General features: G+C 38.3%; 1 protein-coding gene across 1 annotated transcript; it reads right to left on the bottom strand.

Moving 5' to 3' along the window:
- Positions 1 to 1018: 1018 nt before the first annotated feature.
- On the bottom strand, positions 1019 to 13972 carry LOC123747431 (thiol S-methyltransferase TMT1A). The gene is made up of 5 exons (XM_045729658.2): positions 13625 to 13972; positions 12509 to 12669; positions 11214 to 11348; positions 7296 to 7414; positions 1019 to 4939 (listed from the first exon to the last, which is right to left on the bottom strand). Exons 1-5 carry the CDS (start codon positions 13738 to 13740, stop codon positions 4679 to 4681), a joined length of 792 nt encoding a protein of 263 aa, XP_045585614.1. The 5' UTR covers positions 13741 to 13972; the 3' UTR covers positions 1019 to 4678.
- Positions 13973 to 21012: the final 7040 nt, after the last annotated feature.

Below are 21012 nucleotides of genomic sequence, written 5' to 3'. Positions count from 1 at the left end.
TCATTTGCGACTAACACCAAATCAGCAAGAACAGAACCCAAGAGATGAAACATGGGCATTACATCTGAAGCAAATTTATTGCCAATCTTTTAGGTCTTCCAGATATAAGGAGATGAATGTTGTCAATAATAATGGAGACATAGGACCTACAAGGCTCTTGTTTAGCTATACTGATGATCCTACAGACCACCATACTGGCAATCAAAAAAATTAAGGACTCTGATGTCTAATGGAATTGGTTATTTTTCCAGATTGCACACTTATAAAACAGCAAGATTAGAAGCATAAACCAAGGACAGAGCTAGGACATGGTCCAACATGGCAGAAGCCATGAAGCAAGCAGGGAACACAGCACCCTCATGGGTGAGAGATAACACAATCTATCATGCCAGTTCAACTTGAGGGGTCCAGTTGCCTGCCAGTAGACTTTGAGAGTAAGTTAAGATTTCAGCTACCATGAAATTGTAAATATAGAACCATGGTATACCATCTACCAGGGCAGCAGGGAAAGCCGAGTGCAAGTTAGCATACAAAAGAACATGTTGTCACAAGCAGTGCTCTCCTTTTTTTCAACGAAGCCCTACTGCATCAAACGTTTTCCTAGTGATGTAAAAACCTTTTTCTCCCACATGCCCCAACCTGGACAAAACCTTCTTCTAAGGTTGACTCCTCTGGCAGGTGGGCCAATGACCTAAACAGGAACCCCAACTCAGGGTTTCTTTTTATAAAAATGTCATTCGAAGAGATGTAGTAAAGAGGGCTGATGCAACCCACAGCAGCCTGAGGGTACTGTATGTGAGCCCCCTTGCCATAAGGTGGAAGCCAGGAGGGTGTGGTGTAAACAAATGTCTTCAGTTTGGAAGTACAGTAGTTTGGTTGCCTGGGAAGACACTACATATTTGTTAAAAGCAGGATTTGGCACCTTCTACACGAAGACTGAAATACCAGTCCAAAATAATATATCAATTCTACAAGACAGTCATTTCAAGAATGGGGAAGAAAAAAAAAAAAAAGTGCGCAATATTAAGACATTATTATTTTTATTATTTATCATTTACACTCCTAAATGGAATTAACTTCTGATCAATATGCATATATGAAGCATTAAAGCTTGTGTTTCACAAAGTGGGTAATACTTTATGATCAGTACATGTGACAATTTATGAATGGCCATTGCTCTGAGATAATGAATCTTTTGCACAAGCTATATCACAGACAAATATTTTTTAAGTAAATATAAATTACAGAATGGACAACAACATTAGTTTAACAAAGTGTATTAATTTGACCAGACCACACACTAGAAGGTGAAGGGACGACGTTTCGGTCCGTCCTGGACCATTCTCAAGTCGATTGTGTCGACACAATTGACTTGAGAATGGTCCAGGACGGACCGAAAAGTCGTCGTCCCTTAATCTTCTAGTGTGTGGTCTGGTCAAACTACTTCAGCCACGCTATTGTGACTCATCGCCTGCAAAGTGCATTAATAACATGATAATACAGCATTTACCCAAAACTTAAAATTTTTTATCACAAAATACTTCTATCCAGTAGAAAATGCTTAATTAAATGCACACAAATGTATTTTTCTAATTTAAATAAAGAAAACTTGACTATAGCCCCAAAATTGGCATAATCCCTAATACACTTATTAAATTTTTAACTAATTACCTCATTTCTATTGGTATGAAAATTTTTCTGATTGTAATAATTATTATTGCTAATATTAGTCACTACCTCATTTTCCACAGTCTAGGGAGGTGCCTATTAGGCAAGGATGGAAAAGTATCTGGCAAAACCAATGTTGAATATATGCAGACTACAACCAAATTTTCATTCTACTCTACCTTTAAAATTTTCTAGCATCACATACCTATCATCACACTGGTAACGTTCACGAAGCAGGAGCTGTGTTTCAGCAGTTTCATAGACTAAATGTAAAGGACTTCTTGTGATTTGTCACAAATACAAAAAGTCCATCACTTTCTCCTAACAAGCACCTTTCACCCACTCTTCCTCACTAATTTCTAGGAATTTTTCACATGCATGAAATATTCTCACCACATCTGTCCATTATTGGACTCCCTCTCCTTACTATGAAACACATTCCTAAAACAATCCTAAATCACTTTCACCAATAATTAATTCCACAAAAACATACTACAGTTATACCTTTTCCTCACTCTGATCACACTCGCTCATTTTCCCATATGGCAACATCACTAACTCTCAACTTAGATGCATATTTGCATAATATGCAAATATCTCTTGCCTAAATATTATGGCTGGATCAATTGAGCCATGCTACACTTCTAATCTTTCTTTCCATGATTTGCAAACATTCATTAGTCATTAAATAGTCAAAATGACTACCAGAAGTATGATATACTGCACTTCAAATATTCCTATCATGTATTACATTCACAAATTCCTATATTATTCTAATTGAATTCTGTAATGATTTCATCTAGATATATTCATTGAATAACTATTAGGAAATAACCACCTTGACATACTTCTTTTATAATCTAAAAATTAACATTCTTTCCTAACAATATAAAATTAAGTCACTAAGCCCAACACACTTTTACATATGCCGCTTACTTCATTAAAAATCTTTGCTACTATACTCAATCCATCAATTAAGGCACTTACATACTGTGTATATAGTATGTTACATAAGAGTAAAGGGCTGAAAGAGGTTTGTTTTTAAAGTACTGTAGATACATTATCAGATTTTAATGGGATATGAAAGCTGCACTACACATTAGTTAAGGATTCTTATAGACGCAATCTCAAGAGACCTAAAGCTTACTTTATCAATTCAGCTCTAACATAATAAAGCAGCACAATTAATTACACAGTGTGTGTGTTTATATTATTTATATATATATATAATATATATATATATATTACACAGTATATACATATATATATATATAGTACAGTCGGTAGAATGTACTACTGTCAATGGTCTCCATAAGTATACATGTTTTTACATACACACACATGCATTTTAAATAGTAGTTCCAGAACTTGCACAACCTTCATGGTAAGTTTTACATCTTGATAGAGCTGAATGCTTACAATACCAAAGTTGGAGAATGAAAACCTGTTTTACAGCTATTATAACATGTTCTGCAATATAGAGTAAAGATGCTAAGCACCAACTATGCAGCCTTGGAAATGTCAAAGACCAAAACATATTTTCCTGAATACCTTTGTCACTGTATACAAAGTAGAAACATTAAAGCAGCAGCAAATGCTTCAACCTAATACTGAGTCATGCATGCAAGTAACACTCCCCAGCGATTCAAAATTTATGAGTTTCTGGGTGATGGTGTCATTCCCTTCCTGAAGGCAGGAAAAGGGGGGGCCTGACAGCCGAGTGGACAGCGCTTCGGATTCGTAGTCCTGAGGTTCCGGGTTCAATCCCCGGTGGAGGTGGAAACAAATGGGCAGTTATTCACCCTGATGCCTAGCAGTAAATAGGTACCCGAGAGTTAGACAGCTGCTACAGGCTGCTTCTGGGGGGACGTGTAACAAAAAGGAGGTCTGGTCGAGGACCAGGCCGCGGGGACGCTGAGTCCCAAAATCATCTCAAGATAACCTCAAGGAAGGTATCAAGGTGTCATTCCCCAGTGCTTGAAAGTAGTCGAAGCACATATAAGCGAGCTGTGATTTGCCTGCAGGAACTATAAAATGCATTTTCCAATAAAAACGTTAAAATCCACGTGCCAATAAACCATGGAACTCAATCTTTATTTAATCATAAACACTTTCAAGTGAATTTTAAAAATTACAAAAGAAGAAATTACCTAGTAAATATTTTAGTTGCTCCTCTTAATAACTTTATATAAAGGTGTCTAAAAAAATATAATTGGAGAACATTCTGCAAATGTCCATCCTCCACAAGAAGCCAAATTTAAAAGCGAAGAAGTCATCATAAAATAGGTGTGTAAAAAGCTGCTGTTATCTCAAACTTATTCTAAGATAAATACAAACACTCCAAGCAAAAACACAGCCTCATAGGAAAAAATCACATTACCATTAACATTTCTAACAAGAAAATAGAGAGAATGGCTAAAAAATATTCTATACGAGATTTAAAATATATAACTGTCGCTCATATTCTTGCAACATACCATAGAGGAGTCTAATGCAAAGTCCATTCCTTGCTTATAATACAGCTATTTTTTAGTTTACTGTCAAGATTGCATAAAATAAATTGCATAAAATTAACCATTATTTAACAAAGCACTACAGTATGTTTAATTTAAAATTTTATCAACTGTTAAATAACTTCTTTTGAAACCCTAAGCTTCAATATAGCATACTGCATAATGTTGTAAGTCAGTTGCAGATCTTATTATCCTACTGCAACTGTGGAAGGTTATAGTGTATAACCTTCCACAGTGTAGGAAGGTTATACAGTACACAGATAAACTTATCAGGTTATAGTTTATAACCTGACAAGTTGAGTGTACAAGACCAAAAATAGTGCCCACATTTCAGACTAATAAGAGAACAAGACATTTAAAATGTTAGGAATCCAGACAATTAGCTATTTTTTGATTCAATGCAATACAACACACATTGGTCATGAGCCTGTTCTGAATTTTTTTTAGATATATAGAGTAATGAGACTTGTTACTACATATAATTTTGTCAGGAACATTTATTTTTCTGCAATGCCCTTCAGGTGTGGTTTTATGAGCTTGAAAAAGAAATTGGAAATAGGAGCATAAAAACGCACACCATCAACCTTTGAGAAACCAGCTCTTTTAATAACATCTAGCATGTCACGATTTAAGCAACAGCCATCAAATAGAAATGGCCATATGCCACTCTTAGTGAGGAAGTCCTGTAGTTTCTCTCTTGCACTATACTTCACTGGATCAAATTCCCGTATGTGCTCCAAAAAGTAGAATTTGCCACCCTAGAAGTAAAAACGTCAGAACATTAGCTTGAAAATCACCTTAAAATTAAATATTGTATAGTCCAGGCATGTCAAACATGCAGCCAGCAGGTTGCATGCGGCCTTTTACAAGCACACCTGCAGTCCACACAGAGGATACTGTAATTTGGTCATTTAACAGACAAAATTGCAGTTTTTATAATTTAAACTATCACCTTTTAATAGATTTCAAAAGCACAAAAGAAACACGAATGCAGCTGTGAGGCCAGCGAGTTAAGTCTTCTAAAAAGAGACACGACATTAACTGTTAAGCTGGCCTAAATTTTGTTTCAGTTTGTTAACCGGATAAAAGTTCTTCATAATATTCATGAAGAACTACTTGAACTGATCCCTATGTATGACACTACAACAAGCCAGGACATCTTTGAGAAAATCAAGCTGGTTCTGCACGACTATGGTTTGGATTGAGTAAACTTCCATGCTTATCTACCGACGGTGCTCGAAATATGGTTGGCAGATATAATGGTGTTGCTGCCAAGTTACGAACAAAAATAAAAAACTCGCATCCAGATTCAGCATCTGCACATTTTCACTGCATTATTCATCAGCAAAATTTGTGTTCAAAGATTTTTAAAATTGGATCATGTGCTTAGTTTGGTCACAAAGACAGTGAATTATATCAGAGGCCGTGCTCTCAACAACCACTAATATAGCCAGTTGTTGGAAGATATGGACCAGTTTACCGATGTTCCATTCTACACAGAAGTCCACTGGTTGTCATGTTACAAAGAGCTGAAAAGATTTTATTTGTTGAGACAAGAAATAATTAAGTTTTTGGAGATGAAAGGTCAAAACACAGAGGAAATAAAAGATGAAAGTTGGCTCCAGGAACTGGCATTTGCTGTGGACATTACTGCACAATTAACCGATCCTAATTTGAAATTACAAGATGAAAAACTCATCACTCGGTTGTATGACAGTGTTTCATTACAAAACAGCTTGTGGAAGTCACAGTGGTCAAATGAAAAAGAAAGGGCACATGGAGAGACAAGGTTTATATATTAGAGAGGACCTTATATGCTCGGAGCTCCATAACTCTACAAATTTGGTGGCAGAGGCAATGGGAGTAAAAATAGATAAAATAAAGTTGTTCTAATATTCTAAAGTTATTATTCTAATACAAACTGACAGATGCAATTGCTGAAGAATTCACAGAACAAAAATAAATAGACCTAATAATCTGACAAACCCAATGCCAGATATCTTCCTAGGAGACTTCAACCTGCCCAGTCAAAAATGGTAAATAGCAAACAACAATACAATGTATATCTGGAAATATCCGGAAATAACCAACCATAGGTCAGAGAACTGCCGTACTTAGATTTTGTGATAAATTTTTGCTCAACCAGCAGATAACAGAGTCAACTAGGGCCAGAAATATTCTAGATCTTATCTTTACAAACAATGTTGAAATAATCAGGGACATTACGATCTCAGATATCACATACTCAGATAACAAGCTTATTGATGTGCAAACAAACATAAATACTTGTAATAGGCCAAAAATGCCTCATCTAGTCAAGTGAGTGGTTATTAAATAAATTTAATTATAATAATAAAATTATATATTGGAAAAAATAAACAGGGATCTTATGAACGTTCAATAGGAAACTGTTCCAAGTACTATAATAAAAATCTCACGGAAGGAACAGAACTACTGACTGCCGAAGCACAAATTCTGTCCGAAACGTTCCTTTGTGGAAAGCCAGAAAAAGATGCAGCTTAGAGGACACAAACGGCACAACAAAAGAAAAAAAACTGAAATGCTCAAACATGACTGTCCCTACAAAGAAAGAATAATTTAAAGAGGGAGATTGAAAACTCCTGGACTAAAAGGGAAGATTGCCAACTCTTCAGTTATACTTCGGTGACAGAGGTGATGCCTAGTGACAGTCGGTAAAGCTTTTATCTACTAATAGTAGTTTAAGAGTGATAACTGGAACATTTGGTATTTCAAATTTTTGGTTATAGAAGGGTTTTGAGAGTCATGAATTGTTGCTGCATATTATAATGAGCTGGTGCTCGTTAGACTCGCCTATGAAAAGAGAATTAACTGAAAAATACCAGTCTTGTGGAGGATAAAAGCCATGAGAGCCAGGTATATGATTGAGTACCAGATGGACCATAAAGGCCCTAGCTGTGGGGGTCTGGTTCAGAAATATATGCATGTGTGTGGACAATGCAGTGAAATTTATAATGGTACTGTATATGAGAGAAATATTTATCAATGTTTGTAAATCGGTTAGCTTATGCTACAAATTTCTTTAAATGTCAACCAAAAAGTTACAGAAATAATTTAGGATCATATAAAACTTACAGGTACAAGGACTCGTAGAATCTGTTGCAAGATCTTTTCAATTTCGCTAACACTGCAGAGCACTAAAGTCATCACCACAACATCCACACTCTTGTCAGGGACTTCATCCATCTGCTCTCCTATAAAAAGAAACTCAATGTTTGAGGGGTAAAGCATACATTTCAAAGACAGTACAATAAAATACAAAAATGTCTTTATTGAATCAGGTTCATTTATGCTAACAGTAAGCAATATGGCAATGATGATTTTTTCTGCTTGTCATCCATGACTTAGCATTTGTAACCCTAGCCTCTATCTCGTGGTCTTATCATCATCTCTTTTGACTGATAAGAGATGTATATATTGCTTTTTATATAATTGGATCAAATCCTAATAGTACTCAAGAGCTGCTACTTTTACTACAGACACAAGAGGAAAGTACTGTAAATTTCAATTCCAAATATTTTTTGTTAAAAACTTTTTCCTCTAGTTAAGATTATTCATTAAATGTACAGTAGTTGAACAAGTGCAAGTTAGCTAAGGAAAACTCAATTTAAGATTACAGTATATACTTTGGTCAGATGAAGGCAGTATGAACAGGGTGGTGTGATGAGTTCGGGGAGTGCAATAATTAAAGGGTCCTATAATGAGTGTACTGAGTATAAGGAGTTCAGGAAGTAAACTAAGAAAAGGTAGTGTAATGAATACAGGACAAGGTCGAGAGGTTTATGGTGGAAGAGGAGCAGGCGACTTGGGTGAGGGTGTCTTGCCCTGGCGTTGCTGTCTCTCTTTTGCTTGGAGAGATTGTGCTGGGGATCACTGTACATGGATCAGCCCTTTTTTTTTTTTTATTCTCAAATTTATTCATTCGAAGTGTCATGGTAAGGATGTTCTGGGAAGCCGATTTCATTCCCTTTCCCGCCTTCTTTTCGTGTATCGGTTAGATTCTTTTGGGCTTAAAAGTGAAGTGGATCACCTTGCTGGAATCATTGGTGGGCTGACACTGCCATCTGTTGACAGTAGGAGAGTTGGCAAGGTTGTGTTTCAGATGTTTTGAGTTCTGACTAGAAATTTTTTATACCCACCATTTTTCATTGGAATTTGGAGTTTTTGTGACATACTTTTCTCAGTTACTTCCCCCCCCCTCCCATGTTTGTGTGTGTAATTACCTAAGCATAGTTACAGGAGGAGAGCTACACTCATGGTCTCCTGTCTTCCCAGCACTCTGTCATTTAACGCTTTGAAAATACTGACGATTTTGGCCTCCTACCACTTTCTCATCTAACTTGTTGCAACCGTTTACCACTCTGTTCGCGAAAGTGAATTTTTTTATGTTTCTTCGGCAGCTTTGTTTAGTTAGTTTAAATCTGTGACTTTTTGTTCTTGAAGTTCCAGGTCTCAGGAATTCTTTCCTATCAATTTTATTGATTCCTGTTACTATTTTGTACATAGTGATTATATCACCCCCCTTTTCTTCTATCTTCTAGTTTTGGCATATTTAATGCCTCTAATCTCTCCTTGTAGCTCTTGCCCTTCAGTTCAGGGAACCACTTAGTAGCATGTCTTTGCACCTTTTCCAGTTTGTTGATGTGCTTCTTAAGATATGGGCACCATACAACCGCTGCATATTCTAGCTTGGCCTAACAAAAGTCGTAAACAATTTCTTTAGTATTTCGCCATCCATGTACAGTATTTAAAATCAATTCTGAAGTTAGAAAGTGTAGCATAGGCTCCTCGCACAATGTTCTTTACGTGGTCCTCAGTTGATAGTTGAGATCTCTCCCTAGAGCTCTTTCTTTATCAGAATTCTTTAAAGATTTCTCACATAATTTATAGGTTGTGTGGGGTCTATGTTCTCCTATTCCACCTTCCATAACATGGCATTTATTCACATTAAATTCCATTTGTCAAGTGGTGCTCCATATACTTATTTTGTCCAGGTCTTCTTGAAGGGCATGACAATCGTCTAAGTTTCTTATCTTCCCTATTATACTAGCATCATCAGTAAACATGTTCATATAATTCTGTATTCCATCTGGTAGATCGTTTATATAGACAATGAACATTACCAGTGCAAGAACTGAACCCTGTGGTACTCCACTTGTGACATTTCTCCAGTCTGATACATTGCCTCTGATTACTGCCCTCATTTTTCTATCAGACAATTTTTCCGCCATGTTAGAAGCTCATCTGTCACCCCTCTAATTTGTTCCAGTTTCCAGAATAACCTCTTACCTTGAGGTTACCTTGAGGTGCTTCCGGGGCTCAGCGTCCCCGCGGCCCGGTCGTCGACCAGGCCTCCTGGTTGCTGGACTGATCAACCAGGCTGTTGGACACGGCTGCTCGCAGCCTGACGTACGAGTCACAGCCTGGTTGATCAGGTATCCTTTGGAGGTGCTTATCCAGTTCTCTCTTGAACACTGTGAGGGGTCGGCCAGTTATGCCTCTTATGTGCGTGTTGAACAGTCTCGGGCCTCTGATGTTGATAGAGTTCTCTCTCAAGAGTACCTGTTGCACCTCCACTTTTCAACGGGGGTATTCTGCACACCCTGCCATGTCTTCTGGTCTCATGTGATGTTATTTCTGTGTGCGGGTTTGGGACCAGCCCCTCTAATATTTTCCACGTGTAAATTATTATGTATCTCTCCCGCCTGTGCTCAAGGGAGTACAGATTTAGGCTCTTTAGTCGGTCCCAATAGTTTAGATGTTTTACTGAGTGGATTCTAGCAGTAAAGATCTTTGCACGCTCTCCAGGTCAGCAATTTCTCCAGCTTTTAAAGGGGCTGTCATTGTGCAGCAGTACTCCACTCTAGAGAGCACAAGCGTTTTGAAAAGTATCATCGGTATAGCATCTCTAGTGTGAAAAGTTCTTGTTATCCAACCTATCATTTTTCTTGCAGTTGTGACGGCTACTTTATTGGTGTGGTACTTGATTTCTATCTTGTGTGGAACTCTGTCGAAAGCATTTTTTTAGGTCCAGATAGATGAAGTCAACCCAACCATCTCTTTCCTGTAAAATCTCTGTGGCTTGATCATAGAAACTGAGTAAATTTGTTACACAGGATTTTCCAGATTGAAAACCATACTGACTGATGTTACTGTATATCATTTTTCTCCAGGTGTTCTACCCATTTAGTTTTAATTATTTTTTCCAATATTTTAACTGTTACACTTGTCAATGATACAGGTCTATAATTGAGGTGTTTGTTCCCTGCTTCCACTCTTGTAGACTGGAACTATGTTAGCCTTTTTCCACACATCTGCTACGACTTCTGTACACAGGGATGTGCGTGTTTTTTGTGCGTGTGTGTGTTTGGGGGGAGGGGAGTGATCCCTAATCCCCCATATGTTTCTCAACTTCTATGAGTGGGCAAGAGTCTGGTACTTGGTCACAGGGGCCCTGACAGGTCAGGTTTAGCCCTGGAGTGAATGTGTCTAAGCTCTAGGAGCCACTGAGCAACCCTCAAGAAATATCTATTAGGTGACAATAATAGCTAAGCAAACATAAAACCAAGAAAAAAATATATATCACATGGATCTTTGATAACACTATGTAACAATTTCTGTCCCTGGGCATTAAGTGCTATTTTATAATTGCTTATACCACCAAAGTATAAAAAATCACTATTATCCCCTTCAAATTTTATTTTATCTTTTTTATTTATCTTTATTTTTGCTTTATCTGGGAAAGATGTCTTGACGATTACTTGAAGGTGTCAGACTCCTTATTTATAGCCGTGACATTTGAATGAATAATTATTGTTGCTAAAGTCACTAATTCTAATTTTAGTTTCACTTGGTGGCTAGATGTTAAAATAGCCACACAGGCTAAGCAGAAACTGCAGAACTACTGTTTATTATACAAACTTTATAAAGTCATACAAATACGTATTACAGACACAGCTTATTTCTTTAAACAGTGGCACCAATTTCACTTACCTGCTGTCACCAAGATGTCTTCAGAGCGTATATTTGGGAATTTCTTTCTATTGTCATTATAATATTTTCTAAAATAGGGATTTGGATCCACAACCACTAGATGACTGCCATTGGGGTAGTGAGAGAAATTAACACCTGTTGAGAAAAACATAACATACATTTATCCATTTCACAGTCATATGCTTGCATTCAAAATGGGGTGGAATGCATTCCTAATTTTCTAAATTTTCTTTAGAAACTTTTACTAGTGATCATCTCAAAATTTTAAGCAGTGTATAATGAGGTGGAAGGAAACTTGATGGCCAAAGAGTAGGAATTTATATTGCAGTACTACTGATAAATATATTGATACAATGGCCAGCCAAATAAAATGAGATTTAAATTACAAGAGGAATTTACAGTTGAAATTTGATGAGCTTAGCTTTAACTATTAAAGTGCATTTATCATCATGCTTCATTGCCAGGGTAAAGCGATATTCATATCATGATTTAATTATCACCCTGGAAACACAAACCAAAACTGTCTCTATTTTCCGCTTATTACAACTTGTAATAAAGTTGTTACATCTTGGCTTAACGTGTTTATGATGTATTAGAACGTTGTTACAACTTGCTATATTGGTTGTTATAACTGGTTAGGGTTTAAAATTTGTTCGAACGTTGTACCAACGTCGTAGTTTCGGTGTGTGTTTGGTGGGCATTACCTACTTTTATATAAATGACTTAGACATAAAAGAAAGTGGAGAATGCCATATATACTTGCGGACAACATGAACCTGTGGGCATGCAGAAGGCCAGCTGGTTCACCAAGTGAACCACCTGTACCATCTGGGTCCCCAGAGAACACAGACCAAGGTACACCATAAACACAAACAAGGCGACCATCTGAGCCACACAGGTCACCCTGAAGGGAACATATGACTACACCTATGGTGACACCAGCTACCAGACACACAGTTTGTTATGAATGCCAATGTTGTCCATGTTTTATTTAAGTACAGGGAAATAGATCACACATACAACTTCGTTCCGATAAGAACCAAAACCCTTGGTCCAAGGGGATAGTGTAAGGAGATTTTTTATGGATTTTGGTTTCAGGCTAATTGAGACTACAGAGACCCTAGAGCAGCTAGTGTTCTCGTCCAGCACCTCAGTGTAGCGATCCAGAGGGGAAATGCTTAGTTCTTAGTGATATACTATATACATATATAATCTAGCTTTGGACAACAATCTAAAGAATCAGTATGTAACGTAATAAAAGATAAATTGTATAGATTAAAATAAAAGTAACTAACCCGTCCCAACTCCAATCTCCAAAATTTTAATTGCATTTTCTTTCCGAAGTTCAGGATCATGGGACGTAATAGATCCAAGACTGGCAAACAAGTCTTTCTTCACTTCTTCCACTTTGGCATCCTTTTCCTTGGTAAGCTGGTACGATAGGAAGGCAAACCATCTGAAAATATAACCCTTTTTTAATTTAAATTAATTTAATGTCATAGTTTTTAAATCAAATGAAGGTAACATACCATGCTACCTTGCATATTAATCTTATATTAATATTATATTATATTGTCATATTAAGACGATAATGGTCAGTTATTCTCTTGGGATGAACCAACAAACATGGGATGTACAATGGTGGTGTCTGGATTTTGGGTTAAAAAAAGGCACCAAATGTGAAAATGCTAAAACTACTGACACTGTCTGCTACCATGCCCAGTATTATTAAATGTTAGTACTGTACTCAGTGTTTCCCATGAAATAAGACACCAAACATTTGATGCTTGATGGGGTTCTCATCCAGAACACTAGGAGGCTTATTATAGAAGTGCTATCCAAGACTGTCAAATTTAAATGATGGTTAAAATACTGACTATAATATGCATGGATATACCTGTACTATACGTACTGGCAAAGTTCCTGGTTAAGGCAACCACAAAGCTGGTTGCTTTATTATAAGAGGGGGTATGGTCATTTCAGACAAGACGATTCGACAAAGCTTGCTTTCTGTTTGTTAAAAGTGTATATATTGCTATGCTAGGCTATATTAACTTAGTATAGGCTGTATTGGGCTTGGTTAGACTGTATTGAGCTTGGTTAGGTTAATTTGGGCAAGTTTCAAAATCTGTTGGCAAATCGTCTTGTGTACGATGTAACTTAAATCTTTATTAAATGTCCATATTAAACAATAATTGTTAAATAATTAATTATATAATTAAAGCTTTATATAATCAATTTAGAAATCTGCACAATACAATATACCTCATACACTGACATACAGCATTGGCCAGTATTAAAATCTGAATGACAACTATCCACTGAACCTTACAATGGGTATAAGAATAAAATAATAATAAATACATTTGAGTAATTGCAAGTTGTCAGTAGATAGACTGCTAGTGTCTTACCTGTGTCTTATGTCAGCGGTGTGTTTCTTAATGAACCATATTACCAGGAAAGCGAGCAGGAAGTACGGCAAGTTACTGCTAATCCAAGAGGCTATTAAGTGGTCCACCTCGGCCATGTTAACAAGCTTTTCAACCTTTCCTCAGTCACACTTACAACCTTACTCTTAATATCCTGCTACTGGAACACAACCTGTTCCCTCGAATAGCTGAGGACTCGACAATCACTTGTCATGGTGTGTACACATCAGCAGGTGGAGGTGGGCATGTGTATAGCCTTACAATATGGTGGGAGCGCAGGTTGTGTTAGTGTTGGGGCATCCACGGCGGGGACTGGTCAAGTCGTATACTGCAATTTCGGATACCGGGCTAGAAACAACTTCGTTCACTGAGAAGTTTGTACATACAAACCATTCCGTTCGTATATGCGCTGGTTTGTGTTCGCTGTTGTTCTCGTCTGAATAAATACATGGAACTTGTTCATATAATTAGCGCTTCCATTATTAGAATTATTTATCTATTATTAGAATAACAAGGTGCAAACCATACCCCTTACAGTTGAAATCTATTTATTTATATACAAGAAGGTACATTGGGTTGCGAGAGTACATAACATATATTAAGAGGTACATTGTAGCAAGATTTGAGATTAAAGGATTTAAGACTAACACGTTTAGAAACAAGGCGCCCCTGAAGGAGGCTATTATTTGTTATGCACCCCATACTCAACCAGTAAGTAGTGGAGCAAAACATAGATTACATGGTCATAAAGTCTTAATCAGACCAATTCAATTCAATTTCTTTCTTTATTATGCACCCCATACCCATCCCGTGGGCGGTGGTGTAAAGGATTACAGAGGCACATAATCGGTTCAGGAACTGAACCCTCTAGTTCGTTTAGCTAAGCAAATAACAATTTGTGACGCTAGTTACAAAATTATTAATATTATATATACATGTACACACTCTCATACATACATGTACATATATATATATATACGTATACATATATACATACACATACATATCTAATCACCTACACAAATACACACATCAATAAACTTTGTTTCACAAGTGATCAACAAGAGGCTCACAACAGTCACTATACAAGGCACTTTACATCTATGGTGAGTCACACAGTTACTAGTCGTGCTGCACACCCACCCAACTGGGCGGCAGCTTTACAGTCATGTGCTCCACACCCACCCAATTGGGCGGCAGCTTTACAGTCATGTGCATGCATTACCTACAGTAAGCAAATTTTGGATACTTCGCTAAGATTTCGAGCAGCACATCATTATGAATGAAGTACTTACACATATCTTGAACACTATTGATGGTGTTATCTCTAAATTCCGCGATTTTTTCACATTCCATTATATAATGACGCAAAGTACGCGAATAGTTCTGCTGACAGAGTTTACATTTAGTCAAATCTACATCAGCAGATGTTACAAACTCCCAGAGGTACTTGTAGCCGAGCCTAAGCCTATAAGCAGTGGTAACATCTAGAAGTCAGCTAACATTATTGGATGACCCATAGACGTGCGGTTCTTCCTGCATAATAGAATGATGATAGATGGAGTAACTGGTGTGAATTTCACTTTGCCTCAAGTCTCCGAAATTTAGTTGATGTTCCTGGGATATTGCTGCCCTCAGACTGCTCAAAGGCAGTCCAAGTTTGTAATCAATTCCCTCTTTACGAGCAAAAGTCTTGGGCAACTCATCAGTTCTCAGTGGCTATTTTTACATTATCATTTACAACTAACTTAAGTTAAATAACAACCAGTAAACAGACTGCTGTTTTTTAATTCTAATTCAGGCACTTCCTGGGATAAAACGCGAACATTCCTTGAGGAACTGTGAGGTGCTTATCTGTTTTTCCTCGTAACGGTCCCAAAGCTTCCACAAATGTTCCTGTTTCTCTTCATTGCCCATGCAGCGACTGGACTTTAGCTTTTGATCAGAAACCAGTTGGTATTGCAAGGTTACCAAGGACGCCTCACGGTACAGTAAGGGGATTAAAATATATAAAGCCAAGTTGTCCCTCACTGCCCTTTGATTCAGACGCTGATGCCATCCTTCTACGTCATTGTTGGTCCTCACCAGTCGTCTAAATGCACACCAGTTCCCCAATTCCCACACACTGTTGCACAGCCACGTATTTTTTTATGTAATGAGTTAATTGTGTCGTTAAGGGTGGACTGCTAGCCGACTTTTCTAATTCAGCAAACGCCTTACAATTATGTAGTACATGCGTACCACATAAGTACGTGTGTGTTATACACGTACACATACACACACACCTTGTCAAGCACAGGACGAAGCTTGAAAAAGTTTAGTGGTATGCCAATAGGCTAGTCCCAGGACTAAGAGGCATGAGTTACGAGGACAGGCTGCGAGAAATGCACCTCATGACACTGGAAGACAGAAGAGTAAGGGGAGACATGATCACTACCTACAAAATTCTCAGAGCAATTGATAGGGTACATAAAGATAAACTGTTTAACACGGGTGGTAGGCGAACAAGGGAACACAGGTGGAAACTTAGTACCCAAATGAGCCACTGGGATGTTAGAAAGAACTTTTTCAGTGTCAGAGTAGTTAATAGATGGAATGCATTAGGCAGTGATGTGGTGGAGGCTGACTCCATACACAGTTTCAAATGCAGATATGATAGAGCCCAGTAGGCTCAGGAATCTGTACATCAGTTGATTGCCAGTTGAGAGGTGGGACCAAAGAGCCAGAGCTTAACCCCCGCAACCACAACTAGGTGAGTATACACACGCGCACACACACGCGCACACACACGTACACACACACACGTACACACACACACGTACACACACACAAACATACACACACTAATGCCTATTCACCTTGCAGTAAATAGGAACCTGAAAGTCAGGAAGCTGCTAAAGGCTGCATCTTGGGGATGTATGTGTGTGTGTTTGATAAAAAGATATGTTGTTTAGATATGATGGAGGAAAAGAGGCCGAGAGTCGGTACATTAGACAACCGACGCTTAGAAAGGCGGGGTCCAAGAGCTAACAGCTAAATCTTGGAAATAATAAATTAAAATATTTAATACACACACATACATGTTTCACATGAATTTGGCTGAGGGCACACTGAGGGCTGGTGGCCCCGTCGACGGGGCAGGAAGTCGGCGGTTGATCAAAGGCCTCCCACATCCTCCACATACCTGAGGATTATTCCGGCTAAATTTTAAACGGAAGTAATGTCTTGGTATTTACGGCTTCAGCGGGTGAGTGGGTTTATTACACTATGAGTGAAAACAATCGCCTATTCTCTATTTTATATTGCCGCTTGTAGAGCTAGAAGCTGTTGCCTCTTGTGTGCGTTGCACAAGGGGATTAATATCTGGATTAATATCTTTCAATATTTCCAGTATTTTTTAAGATATCGCTTAAATACCGAAGATACTGTTATTGGACACCGCTTAATTGACAATGTCTCAACAACGCAGGCTGAAGATGTGCGTGGCTCCTGCTATTGCAATGATGCTCATTTGCTTTTCAATGATGCGCCTTAGTTGTCCCCTCTCTAACTTACCGTTCTAAATACCCCTTCTCCATCTCTCGCAAACAATCCCCCTCATACATCTCCCCCCTTTCCTCCTGTCCCCCTGTCCATCTTTGTCGCCCTGTCTATCTTTGTCGCCCTGTCCATCTTTGTCCCCCTGTCCCTCATTTTGTCCACTTGCCCACATTTTCTGTCCTCTGTCCCCGATCCCTTTCCCACTGTCCCCCCTTTCCATCTCTCTGTCCCCCTGTCCCTCTCTCTGTCCCCCCTGTCACTCTGTCCCCCTGTCCATCTCTGTCCCCCTGTCCTTCTCTCTGTCCCCTGTACCTCTCTGTCCCCCTGCCCACTCTTTCTGTCCGCTGTCCTTCATCTGTCCCCCTCCCTTTCCTCCAGTCCCCTTGTCCCTGTCTCTGTTCCACTGTCCCTATCTCTGCCCCCTGTCCCCCTGTCCGCCCTTTCTGCCCCCCTGTTCCTGTCCCTCTGTCCCTGTCCTTCTCTGTCTGTCCCTGTCCCCCTGCCCACTCTTTCTATCCCCTGTCTCTCCTCTGTCCCCTCTCTCTTGGTCTCCTGTCCCCCGGTCCCCCTCTCTGACCCTGTCCCTCTGTCTCTGTGTTTCTGTCCCTCTGTCTCTCTCTCTGTCCCTGTCTCCCTCCCTGTCCCACTGCCCCCCCCCCCTCTGTTCCCCCGTCCCTCCTCTGGCTCTGTCCCTGTCCCTCTGCTCCTGTCCCTGTCCGCCTGTCCCTGTCCCCACTCTGTCTCTGCCTCTCCTCGTTTCTGCCATTCTCTGTGTCAGCCTATCTCTCTGTCTCTTTCCTCGCTCTATCTCTGTCATTCTCTCACTGACTTTGCATATCCTTATCTATCCGTCTCTGTGTCTAACATTCTCTCCCTGACTCTGTCTATATCTATTTCTCTGTCTCGGTCTTCATCTCTCTCTCTCTCTCTCTCTCTCTCTCTCTCTCTCTCTCTCTCTCTCTCTCTCTCTCTCTCTCTCTCTCTCTCTCTCTCTCTCTCTCTCTCTCTCTCTCTCCTTACATACATACATACATTTATTTAACACATGTGGTACACGCACAAGGGGACACAGGTGGAAGCTGAGTACCCAAATGAGCCACAGAGAGATTATAGAAAGAACTTTTCAGTGTCAGAGTAGTTAATAAATGGAATGCATTAGGCAGTAATGTGGTGGAGGCTGACTCCATACACAGTTTCAAATGTAGATATGACAGAGCCCAGTAGGCTCAGGAGTCTGTACATCAGTTGATTGACGGTTGAGAGGCGGGACCAAAGAGCCAGAGCTCAACCCCTGCAAACACAACTAGGTGAGTACATACATACATACATAAGATATAAAACAGTGGAGGATTCCCAGGTAGAACAATCAACCACAATGCCCATTACCCCTTTACCCTGTTGTCCTTAACTACACAACTATACAAGAGTCATTAACACGTGTAATGGCTGATCCCCATAACGATAGCATGAAGACCAATTGCCTGACCCGCAGTCCGTCTTGCTCCTCAAATAATTTTCGGGTTAACATGAAAACGTCTCTCGAGTTTATCTCTCTAATGTTGTTTTCCCATCTTTCATTTTATCAGCTTAGTTCCTTTATTATGCCCCAATTACTCATCCATTGAGAGGTAGTTAAACTGAACCCAAATTTAATAAAGTTCCTTTTGCTAAGCAAGCTACAGTCTTGATAAAGTCAGATATATTGTTTGTTAACACATTTCTCAACAATGAACAGTCAGTTTTATCAAACTAACATATCCTAACACAACGAGTGAGAGTATTAAATGGTCTAATTATTTTATTAGACCAGTATATATTATTAGATTATACTGGTATAATTATATATATATATATATATATATATATATATATATATATATATATATAATTATATATATATATATAATTAGGTACGACATATATATATATATATATATATATATATGTCGTACCTAGTAGCCAGAACTCACTTCTGAGCCTACTATGCAAGGCCTGATTTGCCTAATAAGCCTAGTTTTCATGAATTAATGTTTTTTCGACAACCTAACCTACCTAACCTAACCTAACCTAACGTTTTCGGCTACCTAACCTATAAAGATAGGTTAGGTTAGGTTAGGTAGGGTTGGTTAGGTTCGGTCATATATCTACGTTAATTTTAACTCCAATAAAAAAATTTGACTTCATACATAATGAAATGGGTAGCTTTATCATTTCATAAGAAAAAAATTAGAGAAAATATATTAATTCAGGAAAACTTGGCTTATTAGGCAAATCGGGCCTTGCATAGTAGGCCGAGAACGACGTTCTGGCTACTAGGTACAACATATATATATATATATATATATATATATATATATATATATATATATATATATATATATATATATATATATATATATATATATATATATATATATATATATATAGTGCCTGTTCATTACAACTATTTAACACTGGGAAGGGATCAGGATAAGGATTTGGGATGGGATGGGGAGGAATGGTGCCAAACCACTAGGACGGCGGTCGGGGATTGAACGCCTAGGACTGCTACTGTGCATTTAAATTACTAACTTACCTGAGAGTCTATATCCCTACATGTCAATGTTTGTGTATACTGTTAATGTGAGGAACATACAGAAGATAGGGGTAGCTGAACACCACAAAATGCTGAAGGACAACTTTATTAAAGTTGCATAATGAATTGTGTAAGTACTTCATTCATAATGATGTGCTGCCCGAAATCTTAGCGAAGTATCCAAAATTTGCTTACTGTAGGTAATGCATGCACATGACTGTAAAACTGCCGCCCAGTTGGGTGGGTGTGGAGCACATGACTGTAAAGCTGCCGCCCAGTTGGGTGGGTGTGGAGCAAGACTAGTAACTGTGTGACTCACTATAGATGTAAAGTGCCTTGTATAGTGACTGTTGTGAGCCTCTTGTTGATCACCTGTGACACAAAGATTATATATATATATATATATATATATATATATATATATATATATATATATATATATATATATATATATATATATATATATATATATATATATATGAGTGTGTGTACATGTGTATACAACATTAATAATTTTGTAACTAGCGTCAAACATTGTTATTTGCTTAGCTAAACGAACTAGAGGGTTCAGTTCCTGAACCGATTATGTGCCTCTGTAATCCTTTACACCACCGCCCACGAGATGGGTATGGGGTGCATAATAAAGAAAGAAATAGAAGAAATTGAAATTGCATAATACGGTTATTGACATTCAATAATAGTAAGATAAAGCAATGAGGACCAAATGGGAGACCAGTGATCAGATGAATATTACAGACTCAAGGGTAGCCTTCTCTTCTTGTATATAAATGAAAAAATGAATTCGTTTGTTTAATTCCAATGCTTGTAGGCGAGAACAGTTGTGAACGCCAACTAGCGCACAAGTACATGAGCGCCCAAAATACTTTTACACAAAAGACATGTACAGACAGGCGTGTGGCTTCTGACTTCTAATTTATTGATTAATATTAAATATTAGGCGCTTACCTATAATAGTTATCATTTTATACAAGTATAACTCTCACATAATAAATATAAAAGGAGTTTATCCAAAAACTGACAGAAGTGTTGTGTTTTGTGCGTTGTATCGTGTTTGTGGGCCTTCGGGTGTGTGTTGTTTACGCTGGCGGGCGGCGTCCTTACCAACTCCGGATTATGTCTATTACATCACTAAACTTCATTTAATAACTATATGCCTGTTAAAAAGAAGATTTTAATTGTTAATAGCATTATATTGTCGTTTTAATATGGAACACGTACACATATGCGAAACGTC

The sequence above is a fragment of the Procambarus clarkii genome, chromosome 94 (assembly GCF_040958095.1).
Source record: "Procambarus clarkii isolate CNS0578487 chromosome 94, FALCON_Pclarkii_2.0, whole genome shotgun sequence".
Classification (NCBI taxonomy): Eukaryota; Metazoa; Arthropoda; class Malacostraca; order Decapoda; family Cambaridae; genus Procambarus; species Procambarus clarkii.
This window is presented reverse-complemented; position numbering and strand designations above follow the sequence as displayed.

Bases quoted from the DNA above. Each gene is read 5' to 3' on its own strand.
- LOC123747431 (XM_045729658.2), bottom strand. From the start codon at position 13,740: ATGGCCGAGGTGGACCACTTAATAGCCTCTTGGATTAGCAGTAACTTG. The intron at 12,670-13,624 runs GTAAGACACTAG...TTATATTTTCAG, and splicing joins ACCGCTGACATAAGACACAG to ATGGTTTGCCTTCCTATCGT. The intron at 4,940-7,295 runs GTAAGTTTTATA...TTTTACTTCTAG, and splicing joins TTCTACGAGTCCTTGTACCT to GGTGGCAAATTCTACTTTTT.